The following is a 20,584-nucleotide window of genomic DNA, read 5'->3' on the forward strand; positions in this document are numbered from 1 at the left end:
TGCAGAGTGAGGAGGCCCTGGGTGGACCCTGACGGAGGGCAGAGGGCAGGGAGTGGGTTTGCCGTTGGCAGGGCCAGGTGAGCGATGGTGCCCCCACTGCCACTGCTGCTCCTCTTGCTGCTGGTTCCACAGGGTGGACATGGCTGCCAGGGGTCAGAGCTGGACCGGGAAATTGTCCTGGCCAAGGTGAGGGCCCTGTTCCTGGATGCCTTGGGACCCCCGGCAGTGACTGGGGAAGGTGGGGATCCTGGAGTCAGGCGTTTGCCCCGAAGACATGCCCTGGGAGGCTTCGCGCGCAGGGGCTCTGAGCCCGAGGAGGAGGATGTCTCCCAGGCCATCCTTTTCCCAGCTTCAGGTAACAAGCAAGGGTGGGGAACTTGGAGGGCGGCTTTGAGAAGCAGCACGGTACAGCATGGGCTTGGAAGCCAGGCACATCTCACTCAACTGGCTTTGCAGCAATGGGCTGGTTACTAAAGCTCCCTGACCCTCTGCCTCTTCTTCTGTAAATTGGGCAATAACACCCACCTCTCAGGATTAAGTAAGACGGGGTATCCAGAATGCATGCCACATGGGAGGGATTTGGGAGATATTTATCCGGGCAACCAAAAGTCTCTGGAGACAGAGAATCTGGGCCTGGGCCCCTTCCTGTCACCTTTCCTTCTTTCTCTGCTTCTCCTTCCTGCTCCAAACCTTCTTCCTTTAGCTCCAAGTAGCTGACACTTGAGAAGATATCAGAGATGCAGGAGAAAGAGCAGTTGGGGAACTCTTCTGGGAAACCTGTCCATCTTCTGTTGAATTCCCTTCTCATCTCCTTGTCCCCATGGACTGAACCAGTAAAGCCCTCCTCTGGGTCGACTTTCTTGTAATCTGGCCCACCTTTCCCTTAGGGAGGACCCCGGCCTGCTTCCCCGTGCCTCAGCCCCCGTGCAGCACAGTTGATCAAAGTGTGGCTTTGGGATCAGGCAGAGTCCCAGTCTGGCCACTTAGTAGTTAAATGTCACTTCACCTTTCTAACCCTCAGTTTCCTTATCTGCAAAATGGATCGGTTGTTGTGAGGTTTATGATGAGAGAATCCAGGTAACAGTATAGCTCTAACCACCCGTCCTTTGACTGGTGCTGGTCCGTGATGGTTTAGTGTGGCCCACGTACCTATCAGGGTCAGGATGCCGGCTCCACTTTCTTAGAAAGCACTGCCCTCTGTCCCGAGTTACAGTCTTTCTTTTATTCCTCCTCCTTCTTCTTTTTGGTGTTAACCTATCTTTTTAAAGTGGAATTACTATTTTTTAATTAACTTTTTTATTGAGGTAACGTTGGCTTATAACATCCTAACACGACAATATAAATCTCAGTTGTACATCGTTATATTTCAGCTTCCGTATGGACGACGTGGTGTTCACCACCAAAAGCCTAGCTGCCATCCGTTAAAAGTGGGATTATTTTAAAGAATTTTTCCTGCACTATTTCTGACATGTAAAAAGATGTAAAGAGTAATACAACCAATGCCTGTGTTCTCACCATTCGAGGTACCATTTCACACTATCAGATGAACAATTTCAGGCTAACCAACAATTCCAAGTGTTGGTGGAGGTGGAGAGCATGGAGCCTCTGACACATTGCTGATGGGAATATTAATCGGTGAAGCCACTTCAGGGAGAAGTTGGCAACGTCTTGTATTTTTTCAGCCCTTTAATGGTGAGATGATAGATGGGGAGCCTCTGTCAGTTCTCTCAAGACTGGAGGGAGGCCCCAAATTGGCAGAGCGCTCGATGGAGTGGTCAGCAGGCCCGTGCGTGGCAGCCCTCCTGTTGAAGGGGAGGGCTCCCGGGTCTGCAGTCAGACTGCCATCTCCCTTCCCTCTGTCTCCTGCAGGTTCCAGATGTGAGGATGAGCCAGCTGCAGGAGAGCTGGCCCAGGAGGCTGAGCAGGGCCTCTTCACATACATGTTCCGGCCATCTCAGCACATGCGCAGCCGCCAGGTGACTTCGGCCCACCTGTGGTTCCACACCGGACTGGACAGGCAGGGCACAGCAGCCTCTAATAGCTCTGAGCCCCTGCTAGGCCTGCTGGCACTGTCATCTGGAGGTCCCATGGCTGTGCCCGTGACCTTGGGCCAGGCACCCCCTCGCTGGGCCGTGCTGCACCTGGCAGCCTCGGCCCTCCCTCTGCTGACCCATCCTGTCCTGGTGCTGCTGCTGCGTTGTCCTCTCTGTTCCTGCTCAGCCCGGCCTGAGGCCACACCCTTCCTGGTGGCCCACACTCGGGCCAGGCCACCCAGCGGAGGGGAGAGAACCCGACGCTCGACTCCTCCACTGCCCTGGCCTTGGTCTCCCGCCGCGCTGCGCCTGCTCCAGAGGCCGCCAGAGGAACCCGCTGCCCACGCCAACTGCCACCGAGCGGCCCTCAACATCTCCTTCCAGGAGCTGGGCTGGGACCGGTGGATCGTGCACCCTCGCAGTTTCATCTTCCACTATTGTCACGGTGGCTGTGGGCTGTCTGCCCCACCAGACCTGCCTCTGCCGGTCCCTGAGGTTCCCCCTACTCCTATCCAGCCCCTTTCTTTGGTGCCAGGAGCCCAGCCCTGCTGTGCTGCCCTCCCGGGGACCATGAGGCCCCTCCGTGTCCGCACCACCTCAGATGGAGGGTACTCGTTCAAGTACGAGATAGTGCCCAACCTTCTCACGCAGCATTGTGCTTGCATCTAAGAGTCTTGCTGGTGGCTGGGCCCCCTCTGTCGCCAGCTAGAGGAAGGGCAGAGTTCAGAAGATGGATGGTTCCCACTTCCCTCTTCCTTCCACTTCTCTGTCTGAAGGCTCCTCTCCCCATCCCACCCCTGTCCCATGGGTAACATGTGACAATAAACAGCGTAGTGCATGTGACTTGGCATGAATTCTCAGGCTTCTCTGATATGGCGGGGGGCAGGTCTGGACCCCGGGAGTGTGGGATTCTGGGATCTCAGGTCGCTCAGCCTGACTTGACCTTGGAGATGTGAGGTTCAAGAGCTGTAATCAGGTATGTATCTGGCGGGAAGCTGCCATGCTTGGGGATGACACAAAGGTGCTCCAGGCTCCTGACAGCCACTCTAGAGACAGAACCAGCCCTTGTGCCAGCCAGACCTGACATGTCCGTGGGGCCGCCTGCCCTGCCACACCTACAGGCAACTAGTGCACTCATGCCTGCATCTAGGGTGGCCATAGTCCCTCCCATGCCATTCTCTACCCCAGCTGATGGACACCAGCCCAAGGTCAGATGATTCGGAGACTGGCCAGAGATCATGGCTTGGGCCCCACTGAGGCAGATGTTCAAAGCTGGTCAGATCTGGGGTTGCTGAGGCACTTGGGTGGGAAGTGAGGGAAAGATGTGAGCTGGCAGCGTCCAAAAGTTGACAAGGGCAGAGAGATAGAAGGCCGAAGTCCTGAGGATTTCAACTGGCGAGGGGCCTGGACTCCTCCGAACCTGCCCCTGGCTCTTGAGGTGGCTTCTGTGAGGGCTGGCTGTGCTGGGATTCGGGTTCTTGAAATCTTCGGCTCTCTTCATGCGCCCTGTGTATCCTTCTGTAACCCCTTAACTCAGTGCTGAATGTCGGAAGCGTGGAAAGGCAGAGCCCGCTGCTGGAAAAACGTGTGCTCTTGTGTGAATTTGTGTACACACTTTGTGTACACGCTGAGAGTCCCGAGCAGCGTGCAGAGTCCTTTTCCCACTGTCTCCTGTCAGTCTATTCTGCCCACCTCAACTGGGGGTCGGGAACCCTGCTCGCCCAGCCTTCCTCCCTGCTTTTTCCACTCCTCTCCATCTTGTCATCCTCGTGCCCTGCCCCAGGATCCTGGTTCTCGGTCAGTTGATTCCGTTCGGTCTCTGTTGAAGGGAGATGTCTGCGTGTGTGTGGAGGGGGAGCGTTGGGGATGTTCAGGTCCCTCGGACTGAAACTCGAGAGCTCTTCCTGCTGTTGACTGTACAACCACAGTGCGTGTTTACGCTAACAGAGTGTCCTGTCAAAGTCAAAGTCCGGCTCCCTGGGGTGGGCGGGGGAGCGCCTGCCCCAGGAGGAGGGTGTTGGGGAGAGAATCCTATCCCACCACCCTGAGGCTAACACCCTCCCCTACTTGAGCCGAGCTGAATGAGCTCCTGTTCCTCCCAGCACAGGAACCCTCCAGGGCAGCCCCCGGCCACACTCCTGCCCTGGGCTCAGTCTCTGTTGACGCTGAATCCCCAAGGAGGCTGCCACTGCTCTGGAGGGTGGAACCTGCCTGTTCATAGTCCCGAGTCTCTCCCAGCACCTTCATCTAGACCCGGCATTGCAACCAGTCTGTGCTCAGGGCTCCTGGGGACCCTCCTTAGGTGGCAGGCTGGCGGGAGGGCTGGCGGGGCTCGGCCGGTGGTGGGACTAGGAGATTTTCCTCAAGCCCGTCCAAACGCCACTGTCCCTGGCTGGCTTCCCTTGCCAGATCCTCCTGTCCTGAGGGAGGCCTTCCCCCTGGGATCTTCACTCCTCTTACCAGGCTTAGGATCCTCCTTCTTCTTGCTGGGGCTGCCTAGGACCCTGTGTTGTCCAGACTTTCCCTGTCCCAGGATTGTGGATGAGCTCTGAGGGCTGGGGACACTCTACCAAGGGGCATGGGGTTTTCTACTAGGCCGGTTAGCAGACTGATGCCGCTAGGAAAAAGTTTTTACATATCTGAGACAGAGTGAGAAAAGTGAGTACAACATAGTGTCTTTCACAAAGCCAAAAGTATTCTTTTTTTTTTTTTTTTTTTTTGCTGAGGAAGATTCACCCTGAGCTAACGTCTGTCCCAATCTTCCTCTATTTTATATAGGGGTTGCTGCCATAGCATGGCTGCTGACAAGTGGTGCAGGTCCACACCAGGGATCCAAACTCAGACTGCTGAAGCAGAGTGCCCTGACCTTAACCACTAGGCCGTGGGGCCAGCCCCAAAAGTATCCATTTTAAAGGACTGTCCTTTATTCTAAAGTTATCCTTTGTCTCTTTCTCTCTTGCTCACTCTCTATGTGAAATTATTATTTCTTTTATGATGTTATGGTGATGGTAGAAGGTAGTGGTTTATTTATTTTGTTTTTAAGTTTTTACCTAACAAAATTAAAACTTGGAAATTCTAATTTGGACCCTGTGATTTTCCTTTGTAATTTTGCTGCTGAAATCTGTGAAATCCCAAGTCTGGGAGTCCTACTGGTCTGGGCCACCCCTTCCAGGGTGTCTAAAGCCTTAGATTCTGCTAATTTAGCAAAAAAGGAACATAATATCTGCCCATCCCTAAGAGGAGCTGACAGCAGCTCAGACATCTTTTTGTCCTCACTCTTTGCCATGAGGCTAAGAGCAGTGGACTCCAGAGATGCTCCCTGTCCCCACTGCTAATCATTAGGGACACTCTGAATACTCTCAATTCGAAGTCAGTTTGAACAGAAAACACAACTCAGGTAAACCAAGTAAAATAAATATAAAATAAAATAAGCAAATCATTGGCTCAATGACAAGTCCATGACCACAGCTGGCTAAGGTATGGCTTGATTCTGAGCTCAAAAGATGCTACCAAGATTCGGCTATGGGCTCTACCTCCCTTGGGTGGACTCCATCCCAGGTCCCTGGAAACCTGGCCACTCCAGGCTTCCATCCTCACACCCCCTGGTCCAGCAGGAGGGAGTTTGCCTACGGAAGTCCCAGCCTGGGTCTTGGTGGCCTGCTTACCCTGACTGGGGTCATATGCTCCTCCAGGAATGGTGGCCAAGGGAACAGAATGAGTTAATGACCTAGATCATGTGTCCTACCCCCAGAGCCCAGAGCCGAAAGCACAAGGGCTAAGGGTGAAGACAAGTGGGATTCCCAAAGCAGGGTATAGTTACTACAAAAAAGTGGGGTAGATGCTGCAAGGCAAGGACTGTGGGTTCCTCCTCCTAATTACCGCTCAGATCAAGCCCTTTCTCTCTCCCTACTGAGACGCCATTTTGTCACTTAGGGGGCAATTCTTGCTTGGGCAATGCAGCAGCTTCCTTAACAGCTCTCTAAGCAGTCATCCCCACCTCTCCAATCCATGTTCCCCTGGCTGCCAAAGGAGACTTCTTTTGTGATCATGTCCCTTAGGTGGCTTAAAAAGTTGTCTCCACAAAGTGCAACCTGCTTTGTTGGTAGACTAGCCCTTTACAATTGATTCTAAACCCATCCTTGCAGCCTGATCGCGTTCCCATTCCTCCATTCCTCTCTCTACCCAAACACACACTCCCGAACTCTGAGGATACAATTTCTGGTCGTTCCTCAGATACATCCTTTTATCCTCAAGCTGCTGCGTCTTCAGCATTCCTCCTTGAAGACCCAGTTCTGATGTCATCCCTTCTGTGACTTCCCTTGACTCCCGGATGGCGGGGTTAGCCACTCCCTCCTATTGCTTCCTGGGCACTTTGTTTTTTAATGTGGATTTCAAAAAAAAAAAATGTTACTTGTTTTTTATTTCATAAAAAACACACAGATACGTTCTCACAAAACAGTAAAGATTCAGATATTAACAATAATGCTGAGATTCTCCTTGGTCATTTCTCCCAATTCCAGTCCCTCCACAGAGGCAAGTATCCTACCAGACATATTTCTATATTTCTGTGAGTTTACATACAGACATATATCTTATAGAAATAGCCATTTTCCCCCCCAAATGGTAAGCCTTGGGTATTGTGATGCAATTCTTTTACTTTATGTTCTGAGAGCTTTCTTTGACTTTATTTTCCAGTGCCACTATTTTTTATCTTAGCAATCACACTTTTCCCTCCAAGAAATACGCGTCTTTTGTTAACTTTATTACTTATATAAAAAACACATATACACTGACTATGAGCCGTTTACTATGAGTCAGGCATGCTACAACTAAAAGTGCTTGCAATCCTCAACCCTATGAGGTAGGCACTGATATTATATCCATCGCACAGATGAGGAAACTGAGGCACAGAGAGATTAGATAACTTACCCAGGGTTGCATCCCTAGTAAGTGGTGGAGCCAGGGTTTGGATTCCAGAAATCTGGCTCGAAAGTCTATGTACCCACCATTATACTACATTGGCACGTGACCTCTTCTCTCCTCTATTCTTCAAATATGCCTGCTGAGGAGACGAAAAGATCTGTGTCCATTGATGAGGAGAGCATCCTAGTCCCAGGCCATGTGGAGATGGCCATCACTTTTAATCTCTGAAATTTCTTTCCTTTTTTTTTTTCCATGAAAACATTCATTGGTAAGCAGACACTTCAAACTTTTTTATTACATACGTCATGCAAAACGACTGACTTCATGCATGCTCGTCTAACTGCTCATTGCTACATAATCTTTTTTGAGATGATTATAAATTTTTGAAGTTACAGTGATTGCAGCAATAAGAAGAATTCAGCAGAACAACTCTAAATGAAGCAGAAAACTATGTAGCACGTGTGAAGTATTGTTCGTCCCTTCTGGATGCTTACTTTCTCTCTTAATGTAAACCTGTATATTTTGGAAGACTATTATATACAAAAATGGAAGACTATTGTATACAAAAAAAAGTTGTTTTTGTATGTGCTTCTATAGGCACTCCACCTAACTGACAAAAACAAACTACAAGAATAAAATTGCAAATAATTTTACAGGGTTTGGTTAAGTTTTTTCCTGTTTTGTTAGTCTAAAAGAGGGCAATCAAGCCAGCCCTGATGGCCTTGTGGTTAGAGTTCTGCTCACGGCTTCTGTGGCCCAGGTTTTCTTCCCCATCACAGAACCACACCACCCGTCTGTCAGTAGCCATGCTATGGCAGTGGCTCACACAGAAGAACTAGAAGGACTTACAACTAGAATATACAACCATGCACTGGGGCTTTGGGTAGGAAAAAATAAATAAATAAAAAAGGGCAATCTCCTTTTATTTAAAATATTTGTTTCTTTCAATAAATTATTTCCTTAGGAAAATGACTTTGCTCCTGTGAAAATGTCATTTGTCCCTGGGAGTCTTTTTTTTAACAGATTTTTTTTTTTAAAGATTTTATTTTTCCTTTTTCTCCCCAAAGCCCCCCGGGTCCACAGTTGTATATTTTTAGTTGTGGGTCCTTCTAGTTGTGGCATGTGGGATGCTGCCTCAGGATGGCTTGATGAGTGGTGCCATGTCTGTACCCAGGATTCCAACCAGCGAAAACCCGGGCTGCCGAAGCAGAGCATGTGAACTTAACCACTCGGCCATGGGCCAGCCCCCCAGGAGTCTTTGTAAACTATGACTGTTATTTATGTATTATCCAAGTTCTTTTCAATAACTAGAAAGGAGCAGTGCTTTCTATTCTGAGGGGAAGACTTAGAATAATCTTCTTCCTCTATCTTATGACACCAAGAAAAAGTTTTCTCCGTGGTGGTGGGATCAACACTTTTATCCTGTGGCAGTTCTGGTAGCACTCCCAGTGTTAAAACCCCTAGCACAGGTAAATTCACCACCTAAAAATAACCAGAACCACGAGAGAAAGGTGAGTTCCAAATTTCCTATTAGCACATTTGAGTCAACATGCAGTGAGTAGACATAACAGGCTTTTATGTTACCTGGAGTGGGGTGCTGCTGTAACAAATACCTAAAAATGTAGAAGTGGTTTTGGAATTAGATAGTGAGTAGAGGCTGGAAGAATTTTGAAAAAAATGACAGAAAGAGCCAAGATTGCTTTGAAGGGACCATTAGCAGATATGTGGATGTTAATGCTAGTGAGGGCTTGAAGGAAGTATGAAGCATAGTAGACACCACCTAAATCATGACAGAGAATATCTACATCATTGTGAACAGACTCTTAGTAGAAATAAGGAATTAACTTAAAGGCACTGCCAGTGAGGGCTCAGAAGGAAATGAGGAGCATCCACTGGAAACTGGAGGAAAAGAGATTCTGGTCATACAGTGTCAGAAAGCTTAGTTGCATTGCGTCCTGCAGTTGTGTGAAAAGCAGAAGTTGTAAGTGATAAACTTAGATATTTCGTGGAGGAGATTTTCATGCATGTGGAAGGTGCGGCATGCTTTCTTCTTGCTGATGACAGAAAAATGTGAGAAGAGATAGACGAAGTGAGGAAAGAACTGTTAAATATAAAGAAACCAGGACTTGATGATTTGAGAAGTTCTCAGCCTTCCCAAATGGCAGGAGATTCACTTTCAGAAAAGCCTGCTCTAGAGAAAGAGATGAGGATGTGGCTGTATGACTTTTTGCTGATATCTCAGAAAGATCAGAAGGTCTGAGTATTCAGTCACACAAAAGGCCTTTTAAACAATTTAAGGGTGTGATTCATAGATCACCTCAGCCATGTCCTAAAAAGCTGAAAACAGAGATGCCATAATCTAGGAGAGATCTGTGGAGGAAACTCCTGTCTACCATGAGACAAACAGGAGATCCACAAGTTTCTTGAGAACGTTATACCAGCAGAAACATTGCCATCTTAAACTGAAAGGGATAGAGTATGAAATTAAAGAAGGTGGTCAGACTCCCAAAAATTCTACAGGCAGGAAACAAGCCGATAAAACGTCTCAGCTACAAACATGTGCTACTTTTCGTGAAAAAGGAAAGATGACTATGAGACAGAGTGACAAGCCTAAAGGATGGAGATGTGAGCCACAGAAGATTGTTCCCAGGCCTTAAAACTTCATGAATGCAGTGTACCTGGCTGCATTTCCAAATTGCTTGGGACCAGTAGCTCCTTTTTTCATTCTATCTTCTGCTTTTTGGATGGGAATGTCTATGATTAACTGCTATTCTTTGCCTGTCTTACCATTATATTTGGGAGCAGATAACTTGTTTGGTAGGTTCACGGGGGCACAGATGGAGAGAAATTGTGCCCCAGGAATCATACCCAAATCCTCACCCATACTTGATTTAGATCATTTAAATGATGAGATTTGGGACTTTTAAGCTGGCAAGATTCAGACAAAGTCTTGGACTTTGAGTTGAAGCTGTAATGGGTTGAGACTTTTGGCACCTTTGGACGGGGTGAATTTATTTGGGATGGATGTGAATCTTTGGGACAAAGGTAGACTGTGGCAGGCAGAATGATGGTCCTTCCAAAATGTTCATGTCCTAACCCCCAAATCTGTCCATTTGTCAATTTATATGGTAAAAGAGACTTTGCAGATGTGATTAAGTCAAGCATCTTGAGATGAGGAGATTATCCTGGATTATCTAGGTAGGCCAAGTGTACTCACAAGGGTCCTTATAAGAGGGAGGCAGGAGAATTAAAGTTGGTAGTAAAAGATGTGAGGACACAGAGGAGATCGGAGTGATGTGGCCATGAGCCAAGGGATGCCAGCAGCCTCTACGAGTTGGAAGAGGCAAAGAGCAGATACTCTCCTGGAGCCTCCAGAAGGAATCTGTGATATGTTACTTTACATGGCAAAGGTGACTTGCAGATGTGAGTAAGGTTACTACAGCTCTTAAGATGGGGAGATAATTCTGGATTATCCAGCGGGCCCCCTCTCATCACATGGGTCCTTAAGCACAGAGACTTTTTCCTGGCTGTTGTAAGAGAGATGTGATGAGAGAAGTAGGGTCAGAGCAAAGCAAGGTTGCTGGCTTTGAAGATGGAAGAAGGGGACTACAAGCCAAGGAATGCAGGTGGCCTCTAGAAGCTGGAAAAGCAAGGAAACAATTCTCCCCAGGGCCTCTTGAAAGGGATGCAGCCCTGCCATCACCCTGGTTTTAGGCCAGCAAAATTCAGGTTGGACTTCCAACCCACAGAATTGTGGGATCACAAATCTGTTATTCTACGCCACTAAGTTTGTAGTAAATTGTTATGGCAGAAATAGAAAACGAATCAGGAGTAGTGCCCAAGGATGAGGTGGTATCTGGGAAGAAGCAAAAGCTTTTCTATCATTCGTGCTGTACCCCACCTCATTCAGCAACCACTTGGCTGCAGCAGAAATGCAAACATTTATGCTGGACATTCCTTAGATCCAGTATGTCTGACAGACAATACATTCCTAAATTTCCACACTAGTTTTGTCCTGGAGTAGAATATATTCATGCTCGAGCAGTTATAACAGTGTTTAGTACATATAGTGGGTCCCCTAGAAAAATATGTTGAATAAATGAATGAATGTGATCTTGACAGGCTCTGAGATGGATTGTAATTACTGGATTTTTTTTTTTTTTGAGGACGGTTAGCCCAGAGCTAACATCTGCCGCCAATCCCCCTCTTTTTGCTGAGGAAGACTGGCCCTGAGCTAACATGCGTGCCCATCTTCCTCTACTTTCTATATGGGACGCTTACCACAGCATGGCTTGCTAAGGAGTGCCGTGTCCCCACCCGGGATCCAAACCGGTGAACCCAGGGCCGCCAAAGCAGAACATGCAAACTTAACTGCTGCGCCACTGGGCTGGCCCCTAATTACTGGATTTTTCAAGTGCTGTTTACCACATATTTTCAAGAATTGCTGACCTTTATGTCTCTTTGCTTCTAGTTTATGATGGTCATAGCTCTACAAAATACAATGCCCAAATTTATTTTTTTGTACTAGTAATATAGCTAAATCAATAAATAAAGAATGTATAAAATCTTAATAGGAGAAATAATTATTGTATAATCAATTTATTTCAAAATCAGAATATAGATACTTTTCAGTCTATATCACAGAAACACTTCCAACTTATTTGATAAAAAGATTTCTTAATGGCTGTTGGTCAATGCAGCATCAAGAAACTCTAGTACAAATTCTACCAAATGCATTTATCAAAAAGGGGTTTTGGGGCCGGCTCCGTGGCCGAGTGGTTAAGTTCGTGTGCTCTGCTGCTGCGGCCCAGGGTTTGGATCCTGGGCGTGGACATGGCACCGCTCGTCAGGCCACGCTGAGGCGGCGTCCCACATCCCACAACTAGAAGGACCTGCAACTAAGATATACAACGGTGTACGGGGGAGTTTGGGGAGATAAAGCAGAAAAAAAAAAGCGGGGTTTTGTTCATTTTTTTTCGGCAAACAAATGTTGTTACATGAACACTGAGCATGTAACAAATTGGTCTGCCTGGATATTTAAAAGCTATCAACGTAAACCAGCCCTGGAACTGAAAACACAAACGTATTTATCTCAAGATCTACACCTAGTCCAAATTTCTTTATACTAAGGCTGGAAGATAGAATAAGAATAAAACCAAAATGTGTCTGTAAAAGTAATAAAAATAATTTGATTGTTTTTATGCTGGAAATATTTTCCTTATCAATCCGGCACATTATCTTTCCTACCTGCTACTTCATGGATAGGAGCAATATTATTTTATTGCTGGAGCACCACAGTATTAAGAATATCTGCTTCTTGTGGCAGGCTTTCCTCCGTTAGCTCTCTGTTTAGAGATGAAGTCACAAAAACAAAGTCAAGAGGGACCGGCCCTGGGGCCGAGTGGTTAAGTTTGCATGCTCCGCTGCAGGCGGCCCAGTGTTTCGTTGGTTTGAATCCTGGGTGTGGACATGGCACAGCTCATCAAACCACGCTGAGGCAGCGTCCCACATGCCACAACTAGAAGGACCCACAGTGAAGAATATACAACTGTGTACCGGGGGGCTTTGGGGAGAAAAAGGAAAAAAGATAAAATCTTATTAAAAAAAATTAAAAAAAAATAAAGTCAAGAGTTGCAAATTCAGGACGCAACTGTACAATAAAATTCCCAGCATCCAGGATCCTGTGCGTCCTCTTGAATCTTTGCATCAAATGACTCTCATCTGCTAACTTGATTTGAGTTTTTGTTGTTGGCACCGAATCATCAGCAAGAACAACTACATTAAGCATTCGTTTCTCCCCTCTTCTAGGGAGGAAGGTGTACTGACTGTTTCAGATGTGAGGCTTCCAGGTTTTAGCTTTTCTCCGCTAACAGCCTTGAACCTTACTCTGGGTTTTATGTATTCTTCGTCTTCATGATCCTCCATGTCCAGATTCACTTGGCCGCCAAAAACAGTCGCTGAAGCCCCAGGAGAGTCTCTTCTGAAATCTTCTGCCAGCAGTAATGCCACTTTAAAGAATTTCTCTAATAAGTTGCTGAATTTCAGGCATACATACAATGACAGTCGCCCTTCTCTTAACAGACTCCAGAAAGTGAGCATTTGTTGAGTCATTGAGAGGTTTCAATTCTCCATCATCTAAACTGAAACTGCTGCTCCATAGTTTAAGCAAAATGACTTCAATTTGTCATCACCTGACCATCTTACCGCTGATTTTCTCCACGGATGGCTTCAGACTGTTTATAAATGGAATGACCCAATCTGTAACCACCAACCGGAAATGATTTAGATTTGTCATCACCTGAAGCTCTTGTCGTTTCATTCAGAGGGACGGTCCCAGGTTCCCTCACCTCTCTGAAAAGTGCATTCACAATTTTCCTGGTTGAAGGTCAAATTTATGTAATCCACTGTACTCGTGCGCACTTGAACAGAACCTTACAATGGGGTGCCGTGGTGGTCAGCATCTGAACCAAGTAACATACTGTAACAGAAGTCAATGGGTCCATCTCATGGCGAGCGAGCGTGGAGCTGAAAAGCACAACCAAGGCTGAAGTGGGTGAAGAAAAAGGTTTAGTGCTTGCGCAAGCAGTGCAAAACACTGGGGATGGCTCCCAAAGCAGTACCCCCAACCCCCCAGCTTAGTGCAGGTGGAGGTTTTATACTCCAGAGTGCAGAAAATGTGCTACAACTGTCTAACAACTGGGCCTGATCAGGGCACATGCGTAGGCCCTTACATAAGAAGCTCAATGCCATTGCATAACAGGTTCAATGCAACATGCCATTTAGCCCTGGAGCGATTTGCAGGGGTCTGGCTGCAACCATGTAAGTTTCACTGCAGAATGGCAACATCTGCAAAGAGAGGACATCAACTTTCGAAGAACAGCACATTTAGTTTTCTCCTCGTCTGGAAAATGTTTGACAGACCATGTTCAGTTATGGATCTGATTTTCATTAACCCTTTCCTTGACTGGTTTCTGGTCTCAAAACACCAGTATCAGGAAAACCTTTGAGGTGGTACTAATGTGCTTTTTAAAGACTCTAACTTTAGGTCTATCAGATTTGGAAGATTTGCATCTCCTTTCATCATCATTCTGCCAAGGCCAATTTATTTCTTGATACTTCATCACTGGTTGTTTTCAGGTTTCTTTGCAAAGTCTTCACATTTGTACTAAGTTCTGTAAATCCTGTGCCCTGAGTGGGGAGCCTGAAGATCTCGTCCCCTACTCTGTGGCTAGGCACTGCCCTCGCCATCTTCTGCCAGCTCCCCAGCCTCTTATCCTTCTAATGTTTCTTTCTGTTCCTCCCCCCTCCTTTTGTGTGTGTGCGCATGCGCGTGCCTATTTTGTCCTACTCTTTAGTTTGAACAAATGTATTAGAGCCACTGCTTTTTGCCTCTCGCTTCTTCCTCCTGGATTCATTTCTCTTAGTGCTGATCTATCCTCTTTAATTATTTATTTCAGAGTAAGTCTGTAGATGATAAACTTTCTGAGTCTTCCCCCAATTGAAAAAGGCTTTCTTTTCAGACTTGAATGATGGTTGGGCTGTGTATATAATTCTAGATTCAAAGATATCTTTCCTCTGAACTTTTAAAAATTCTCTCCCTTTTTTTCTTGCCTTCTGTTTTTCAGTGAGAGATTTAATGTCAATATGGTTCACACACATTTGTAGTTCATGTTTTTTTCCTCATTGGAAGTTCTCAGGATTCCCTCCTCACGGTGACATTTGCATCACAATAGATCTACGTGTTAGTTTTACAAAAGGACCCTGATTGGCATTTGGTGAGCCCTTTCGAACTGAAGATTCACGGTTTTCTTCAATTCTGGAGCATTTTCTTCTTTTACTTATTTGAATAAAACTTCCTCTCACGTTCTTTCTATTTTCTACTTCAGAACTTTTGTTAGCTGATATTGAAAGTTTTAGATCGGTCCTCTGCATATCTTATCTTTTTCTCATAATAAACACATTCCATATTTTGTCTTGTGCTGTGTGATAGAAAAACGTATCTGTTTAGTCCCCCAGGGTACACACGTACCCTTTTGCTGTGCCCATTCTGATTATTCTATTGAGGGTTTTTTGCTGTTTCGTAAGTATGCTCAATTTTTCAGTTGATTTTTTAAAAAAGAATGTGATATCCTTTTGCATCCTAAATGTTATAATTATTCTAAAGTTCTATTCTTGCTCTACAGGCTATTTCACTGGGTAAAAGCTCTTCTGTATGTCGGATTTGATATCCTTTCAAGATGTTGATTTTCTTGCGTTTGATACTTACTGGTTGCAAGCATATCTTTTATCTGAGATTCCCTGTTAGACTGTTTGCCCTCTCCATTTGTATACTCCTTAGCAATGGGGGTATGAGATAATGTCACAGTGTCTATCATAATCTATTGCTGGTAAGTGTCTGGAGGCAGGTGGGGGGTATAATGATGGTGGGGCATTCTGGCAGCTCATTTTCTGCAAGTGGGCACTTCCTTTTCCTCTTGAGTGTCACCAGCAACCAGGAACACTGTCCTTTCTCTCCACCTAATGATCTCATATCCACCACTCCCCCATGGAGCAGATAATCCTGCTAGAATTTCTTGGCCCCAGGAGACAGGAGGGGGGAGTGTGTGCGCAGTGATTGACATGCTCCGTGGTGCCTGCAGTGGCACCTTGAATAATCAGTGAGCACCCAGGGGCTCCCTGGCTCCACCCTCTTTGTGCCTGGAGTGCTCTTGGCGCTGTTTTCGGGTCCTGTGGCAGTCTCCTGCTATGCACATTTTGGGCTGTGGTGTTCCTCTCAGACTAATTCTCGCCTGCTCTCCATCTTTCAGGGATTCTTCAGGGTTTCTGGTCCACCAAGGGCCCTCCTTGTTGTCCAGGGTGATTAGGAATTTATTTACTTATTTGTATACCTTTTCTGTTATTGAAAACCATTTGGAATGGGAGGGAGAGGCTGCAGCATGCATTTAGTTTGCCGTCTTGGACTGGAACCATCTCCCACAGCACGATCTCTATCATAACACGCATCATGCTTGTGGTAGGAGAATAATGATGCCCTCCTCCAAAGACGTCTATGTCCTAATCCCTAGGACCTGTGCAAATGTTATGCTATGTAGCAATGGAGAATTAAGACAGCAGATAGAATTAAAGTTGCTAATCAACTGACCTTAAAATACAGAGGTTATCCTGGATTATCCGGGTGGGCCCAATGTAGGCACAGGGGTCCTTAAATGTGGAAGAGGAAGGCAGAAGAGTTAACGTTTGAGGTGAGGAAGACTCCTTTGGCCATTGCTGGCTGTGAAGACAGAAGGGGGCCATGAGCGAGAGAAGCAGGCAGCCTCTCCAAGCTGGAAAAGACAAGAAAACAGATTCTCCCCTGGAGCTTCCAGAAAGAAACGCAGCGCTGCTGACACCTCCATTCCAGCCCGGTGAGACCCATTTTGGACATCTGACCTTCAGAACTATAAGATAATAAATGTGTGTTGTTTCAAGCAACCAAGTTTGGTATAATTTGTTACAGGGGGACCAGGAAGCAAACACAGTATTGAAATGTGATTGTCGGTGTCTGTCCTTCCACCAGACCGCCAGCTTCTTGAGAACAAGAGCCACACTGCTGTCTCCTTTATTTACCCTGTACGTAGTCAGGGCCCAGGAAACATTTGTTGAAGGAAAGAATGAAAGACTGCTTGAACTTTCAGGTTCTACAAGGCTTTGAGATTCCAAAGCTGCTTCCCCTGGCCCTGGAGACCTTAAGCCCTTTGATCTCACTTTTCTCTCACTGTCTTTCCCCATTCCTCTTTTCTCTTTTTGTGTTTTGAATTAAGCACAAGGTCTCCATCTTTCTTACAGCCTTTCTTATCCATTTCTCGGATGATTCCATGGGTTTCCAGGTTAGACACCGAAAAGAATTAAAGGCACTCTTGGGTGATCACAGGTTTACTATAAAGCCACTCGGGGAATCCCGCAGCTTATTTTGTGCAGAATTGCAAAGTGCTCTCAGGATGGGTGCCCAGAGCTGCCGCGGGTCACTGGAATATTGTTATTTTGTTGCTTCCTTTTCCGTCAGCCACCCCTGGCTTCTCTTAATTTCGCATTGAGCTTGATTTCTGCTTCTCCAGCTTTCTCTCCATGTGCATCATGGTCAGCCTCTCCCGGAACCAGGCTCTGATGGGCTTGCTGGGTCACAGTCTAACGCAGAGTTCTCATGCCAGGCCTCCTCCAACACTGCTGATTTGTCTTGTATGTTTGATTGCGGTGATTGGGTCAATTCCCGGGCCAGGTTTTCGTGGCTAGGTCTAGCAGCAAAGCCAAGAGACACAATGTGTGGTAACTTATGTAGAAAGACCTGCCTCTGACCACTCAATCCTGGGGCGGTGGGTGCCAGGCACACGGACTCCTCTCTAGTACAAACTCTTTTACCAAAACCTATTTTTGAAGGTAATATTCATACCTTTTCATTCTCTTCCATTTTCCCCCCTTTCCCTCTCCATGAAGAAATCTAGTTGATGAAACAAGTAGATCATTCAATTTCACCCTCCCCACTCACGACCCAATTTCAAGTGTGAAATTTTCATTTGGAGGAATCTTTAGGTCTCAGTCATCTGATCTGCTGTAAGAGGCTGTTGCAGCAGAGCAGTGACATCCAGATCCAGGACAATGGCTCATGTCCTAAAGATGAACGATTACTTCTGTTCCCCTGTGGGCTTGCATGCTGCAAGGTATCAATAACAAGCAGGCTCTGGACCAGGACTCTGAGGTCTATGCTCTCTGGCAGTTGACACTGTCATTCTTGTACGAAGATACCCTCTCCTCCCTTCTCTCCAGCCTTACTGCCTAAACTAGTAACCAGCTCACCTTTCCTTATTCCTTTGATCATAAGCATTTTGCAGAGGGGACTGAGGGGTGCCAGGGAAGCTACCAATGGCAGCTGCTTACAACTCACTTCTCTCCTCACACAGTAACACAGGGCTGGAGCCTCAGGCCAGTGAGCTGCCTCTCAATACCAGATCCTCTCCTGTGCTGAGAGGTCTTGGTCACGTGCTTGGAGGGTTCAGCTGCACATTTCTGATTTTAGGCAGAGTGTTACTCTTGGGGAATAAAAGTCAGAAGAGTGTTTATAAGTTAGGAGCATGATATAGCATTTCTTTGAGAAATACAATTTCATTCGTGGTAATATGAAATCATGCAGTAGCAGGACATACATATTATATTTCTAAAGTTAAGTTTTTTTGAAATGGCATTGCATGCCTTTTTGATAAAGATAGTACTTCTTTAAGAAGTGAATTTGAACTTCAAACTTTAAAGATTCCTTATATTTAATTTTTTTAAAGAAATGTTTAGCTCTTTAATTCTTCTGGAACTTGATGTGCATGGTGTGTGGGAAGGAACTTAGCCTTGCTGAGATGGGCAGCTCATTGTCTCAAAATTATTGAACAATTCATTATTTATACCATTATTTTATTTTATCTTATTCACTTTTAATTTTTTATTTTATTGAAGTCACTTGGTTTACAAAATTACATAAATTTCAGAGGTACATCATTACATTTTGGCTTCTGAATAGACTGCATTGTGTTCACCACCAAAAGTCCAGTTTCCATCCATCAGTCACCATACATATGTGCTCCTTTACCCCTTTCGTCCTCCTCCCACCCCCTTACCCTCTGGTAACTACCAATCTGTTTTCTGTTATCTATGTGTTTGTTTTTGTGCGTACACCGTTAATTTAAAGTCAATTTTATCATGTACAGTAAAAGTAAAACAAGTCCCATGTAATCATGCTTGTTTCTGTATTGTGTTTCACTGATCTAGCAATATTTGGCGTGTTCTCTGTAAGTCACAGGCTGCTTTGGTTACTGTGGCTTTCTAGAACATTTTGCTATCTGGTAGGGCAAGGCCCTTACTAGTGCCTCTTGTTCTTTTTTTTTTCTCCTCAGAATATCTTGGCTGTGCTTGTGTGTGTTTAGTCTTCTGCAGGAATTTTATTTTATTAAAAAAATTTTTTTCTTTTGAGGAAGATTAGCACTGCTAACATCTGCCGCCAATCCTCCTCTTTTGCTGAGGAAGACTGGCCCTGAGCTAACATGCGTGCCCATCTTCCTCTACTTTATATGTGGGATGCCTACCACAGCATGGCTTGCCAAGTGGTGCCATGTCCGCACCCAGGATCCAAACCAGCGAACCCCAGGCTGCCAAAGCAGAACGTGTGCACTTAACCGCTGCACCACCAGGCCGGCCCTTCTGGAGGAATTTTAGAATCAACTTGTTGAGTTCCAAAATCTTCCCATTGGGATTTTGATGGAAATTGCATTAAATTGACATCATTATAATACTGAATCTTTTCATCAGGAACATGGTGTCTTTTCATTTACTTAGGTCATTTTTAATGTCCTTAAAGTTCTCTGGTTTTCTTCATATAGATCTGGCATATTTCTCAAAATGTTTCAGGTACATTCTCTCTCTTTTTTTTTCTATTATAGTGATTGGGATAACTTTTTTTTTTCCTTTCAGATTTTAATTTCTTAAAAAGGTTTTGTCTAAGTCAAGGTTCTTATGGTAACAATTTACAGAAATACACTCAAAATAAGTTAGGCAAAAAAAAAAAAAAAAAAAAGAATTCTTTGGAAGGTGGCCAAGCCCTCGCCTGCAGGCCAAGGACAGAAAGGGGAGTGGGCCTCAAAAGGGGGCTGGAAACAAGAACTGCTTAGTCTCCTGTTGCTGCTTCTCTCAGTGGATTTGTTTTTCTCTCCCTCTGTAGCTCAGCTTTCTTTGCTGCTCTCTTTGTCCCACTTTCACATTTCTGGGAAGCAACAGACGTAGAACAAATCTGGCTACAGGGGTTACCCATATGAACGGAGCAATTCTCAGAAAAACGCTGTGGACTGGGAAGGTACCATGAAACAGGTTTCAAAGCATTGCAATGTCAGGAACTTCAAAACAACCTGTCTCTTCTTGCCTAAGAGGGTTAGAGTCAGCAGTAACAGTACTGGAGAGCCCTTCCTCCCTAGTTCCAAGTGATTGACAAGCAGGGACCGACAATCATCATAGTTATGGTATTAATAATTCAACAAAAACACAGAGCCCCTATTCTTAGTTTATATTTGTATACTACTTTGCTGTTCAGACGTGTTTCCACTTACTTCACTTTACTGCCTTTTAGGCTTTTGGCTCAGACCACATAGTATGCCATAAATGCTAAATTATGCGGTAGGGGCATAAATTGCCATTTCAAATATTTTGTCTTTAGAAAATAAGATGCTTCAAATTTTGCAACTTGGGATGACTATGACCCTATTCCTACTCTCAATTGGCTATGATTCATTTTGATTTTCTTCTGCAGAAAAGGCACTTCATTAAAAAAAAACAAAGAAAAATCTTCCCTGAAAACTAGAAATTCTGTTAAAAGAATTTACTTAAGCCAGTTCACTAGCTGATGTCCTTATTTGATCAGGAGCCTGGTGAAAGCTACAACGGCAACTTGGAGCCAAGAAACTTTGGCAGTCTTTGCGCTAATGGTTACTAATTGAACGACCTTCGAAAGAAACCTAGGCTCTCTGAACCGGTTTTCTCATTTTCAAATCCTGGATAAGAATAACTTAGATTCAGGCGTAATGAGACGAAACAGTAAAAACAAAGCACTAGGTACACGTGGA

The 20,584-nt window shown here is 45.5% G+C and overlaps 1 protein-coding gene and 1 pseudogene across 2 annotated transcripts; one reads left to right on the forward strand and one right to left on the reverse strand.

The window, feature by feature from the left end:
- The first annotated feature begins 76 nt into the window (after window positions 1-76).
- Window positions 77-2,876, forward strand: INHA (inhibin subunit alpha). Of its 2 annotated transcripts, none has more exon segments than NM_001081910.2 (2): window positions 77-355; window positions 1,870-2,875. In NM_001081910.2, coding segments are annotated over 2 exon segments (1,104 nt in total). In that variant the 5' UTR covers window positions 77-84; the 3' UTR covers window positions 2,703-2,875.
- A 9,358-nt stretch (window positions 2,877-12,234) lies between these two features.
- On the reverse strand, window positions 12,235-14,175 carry LOC138924880 (UBX domain-containing protein 2B-like; annotated as a pseudogene).
- Between the last annotated feature and the right edge of the window lie 6,409 nt (window positions 14,176-20,584).

This window comes from Equus caballus, chromosome 6 (assembly GCF_041296265.1).
Source record: "Equus caballus isolate H_3958 breed thoroughbred chromosome 6, TB-T2T, whole genome shotgun sequence".
NCBI classification, from domain to species: domain Eukaryota; kingdom Metazoa; phylum Chordata; class Mammalia; order Perissodactyla; family Equidae; genus Equus; species Equus caballus.

Bases quoted from the DNA above. Each gene is read 5' to 3' on its own strand.
- INHA (XM_070269053.1), top strand. From the start codon at position 1,620: ATGGGAATATTAATCGGTGAAGCCACTTCAGGGAGAAGTTGGCAACGT. The intron at 1,693-1,869 runs GTGAGATGATAG...TGTCTCCTGCAG, and splicing joins ATTTTTTCAGCCCTTTAATG to GTTCCAGATGTGAGGATGAG.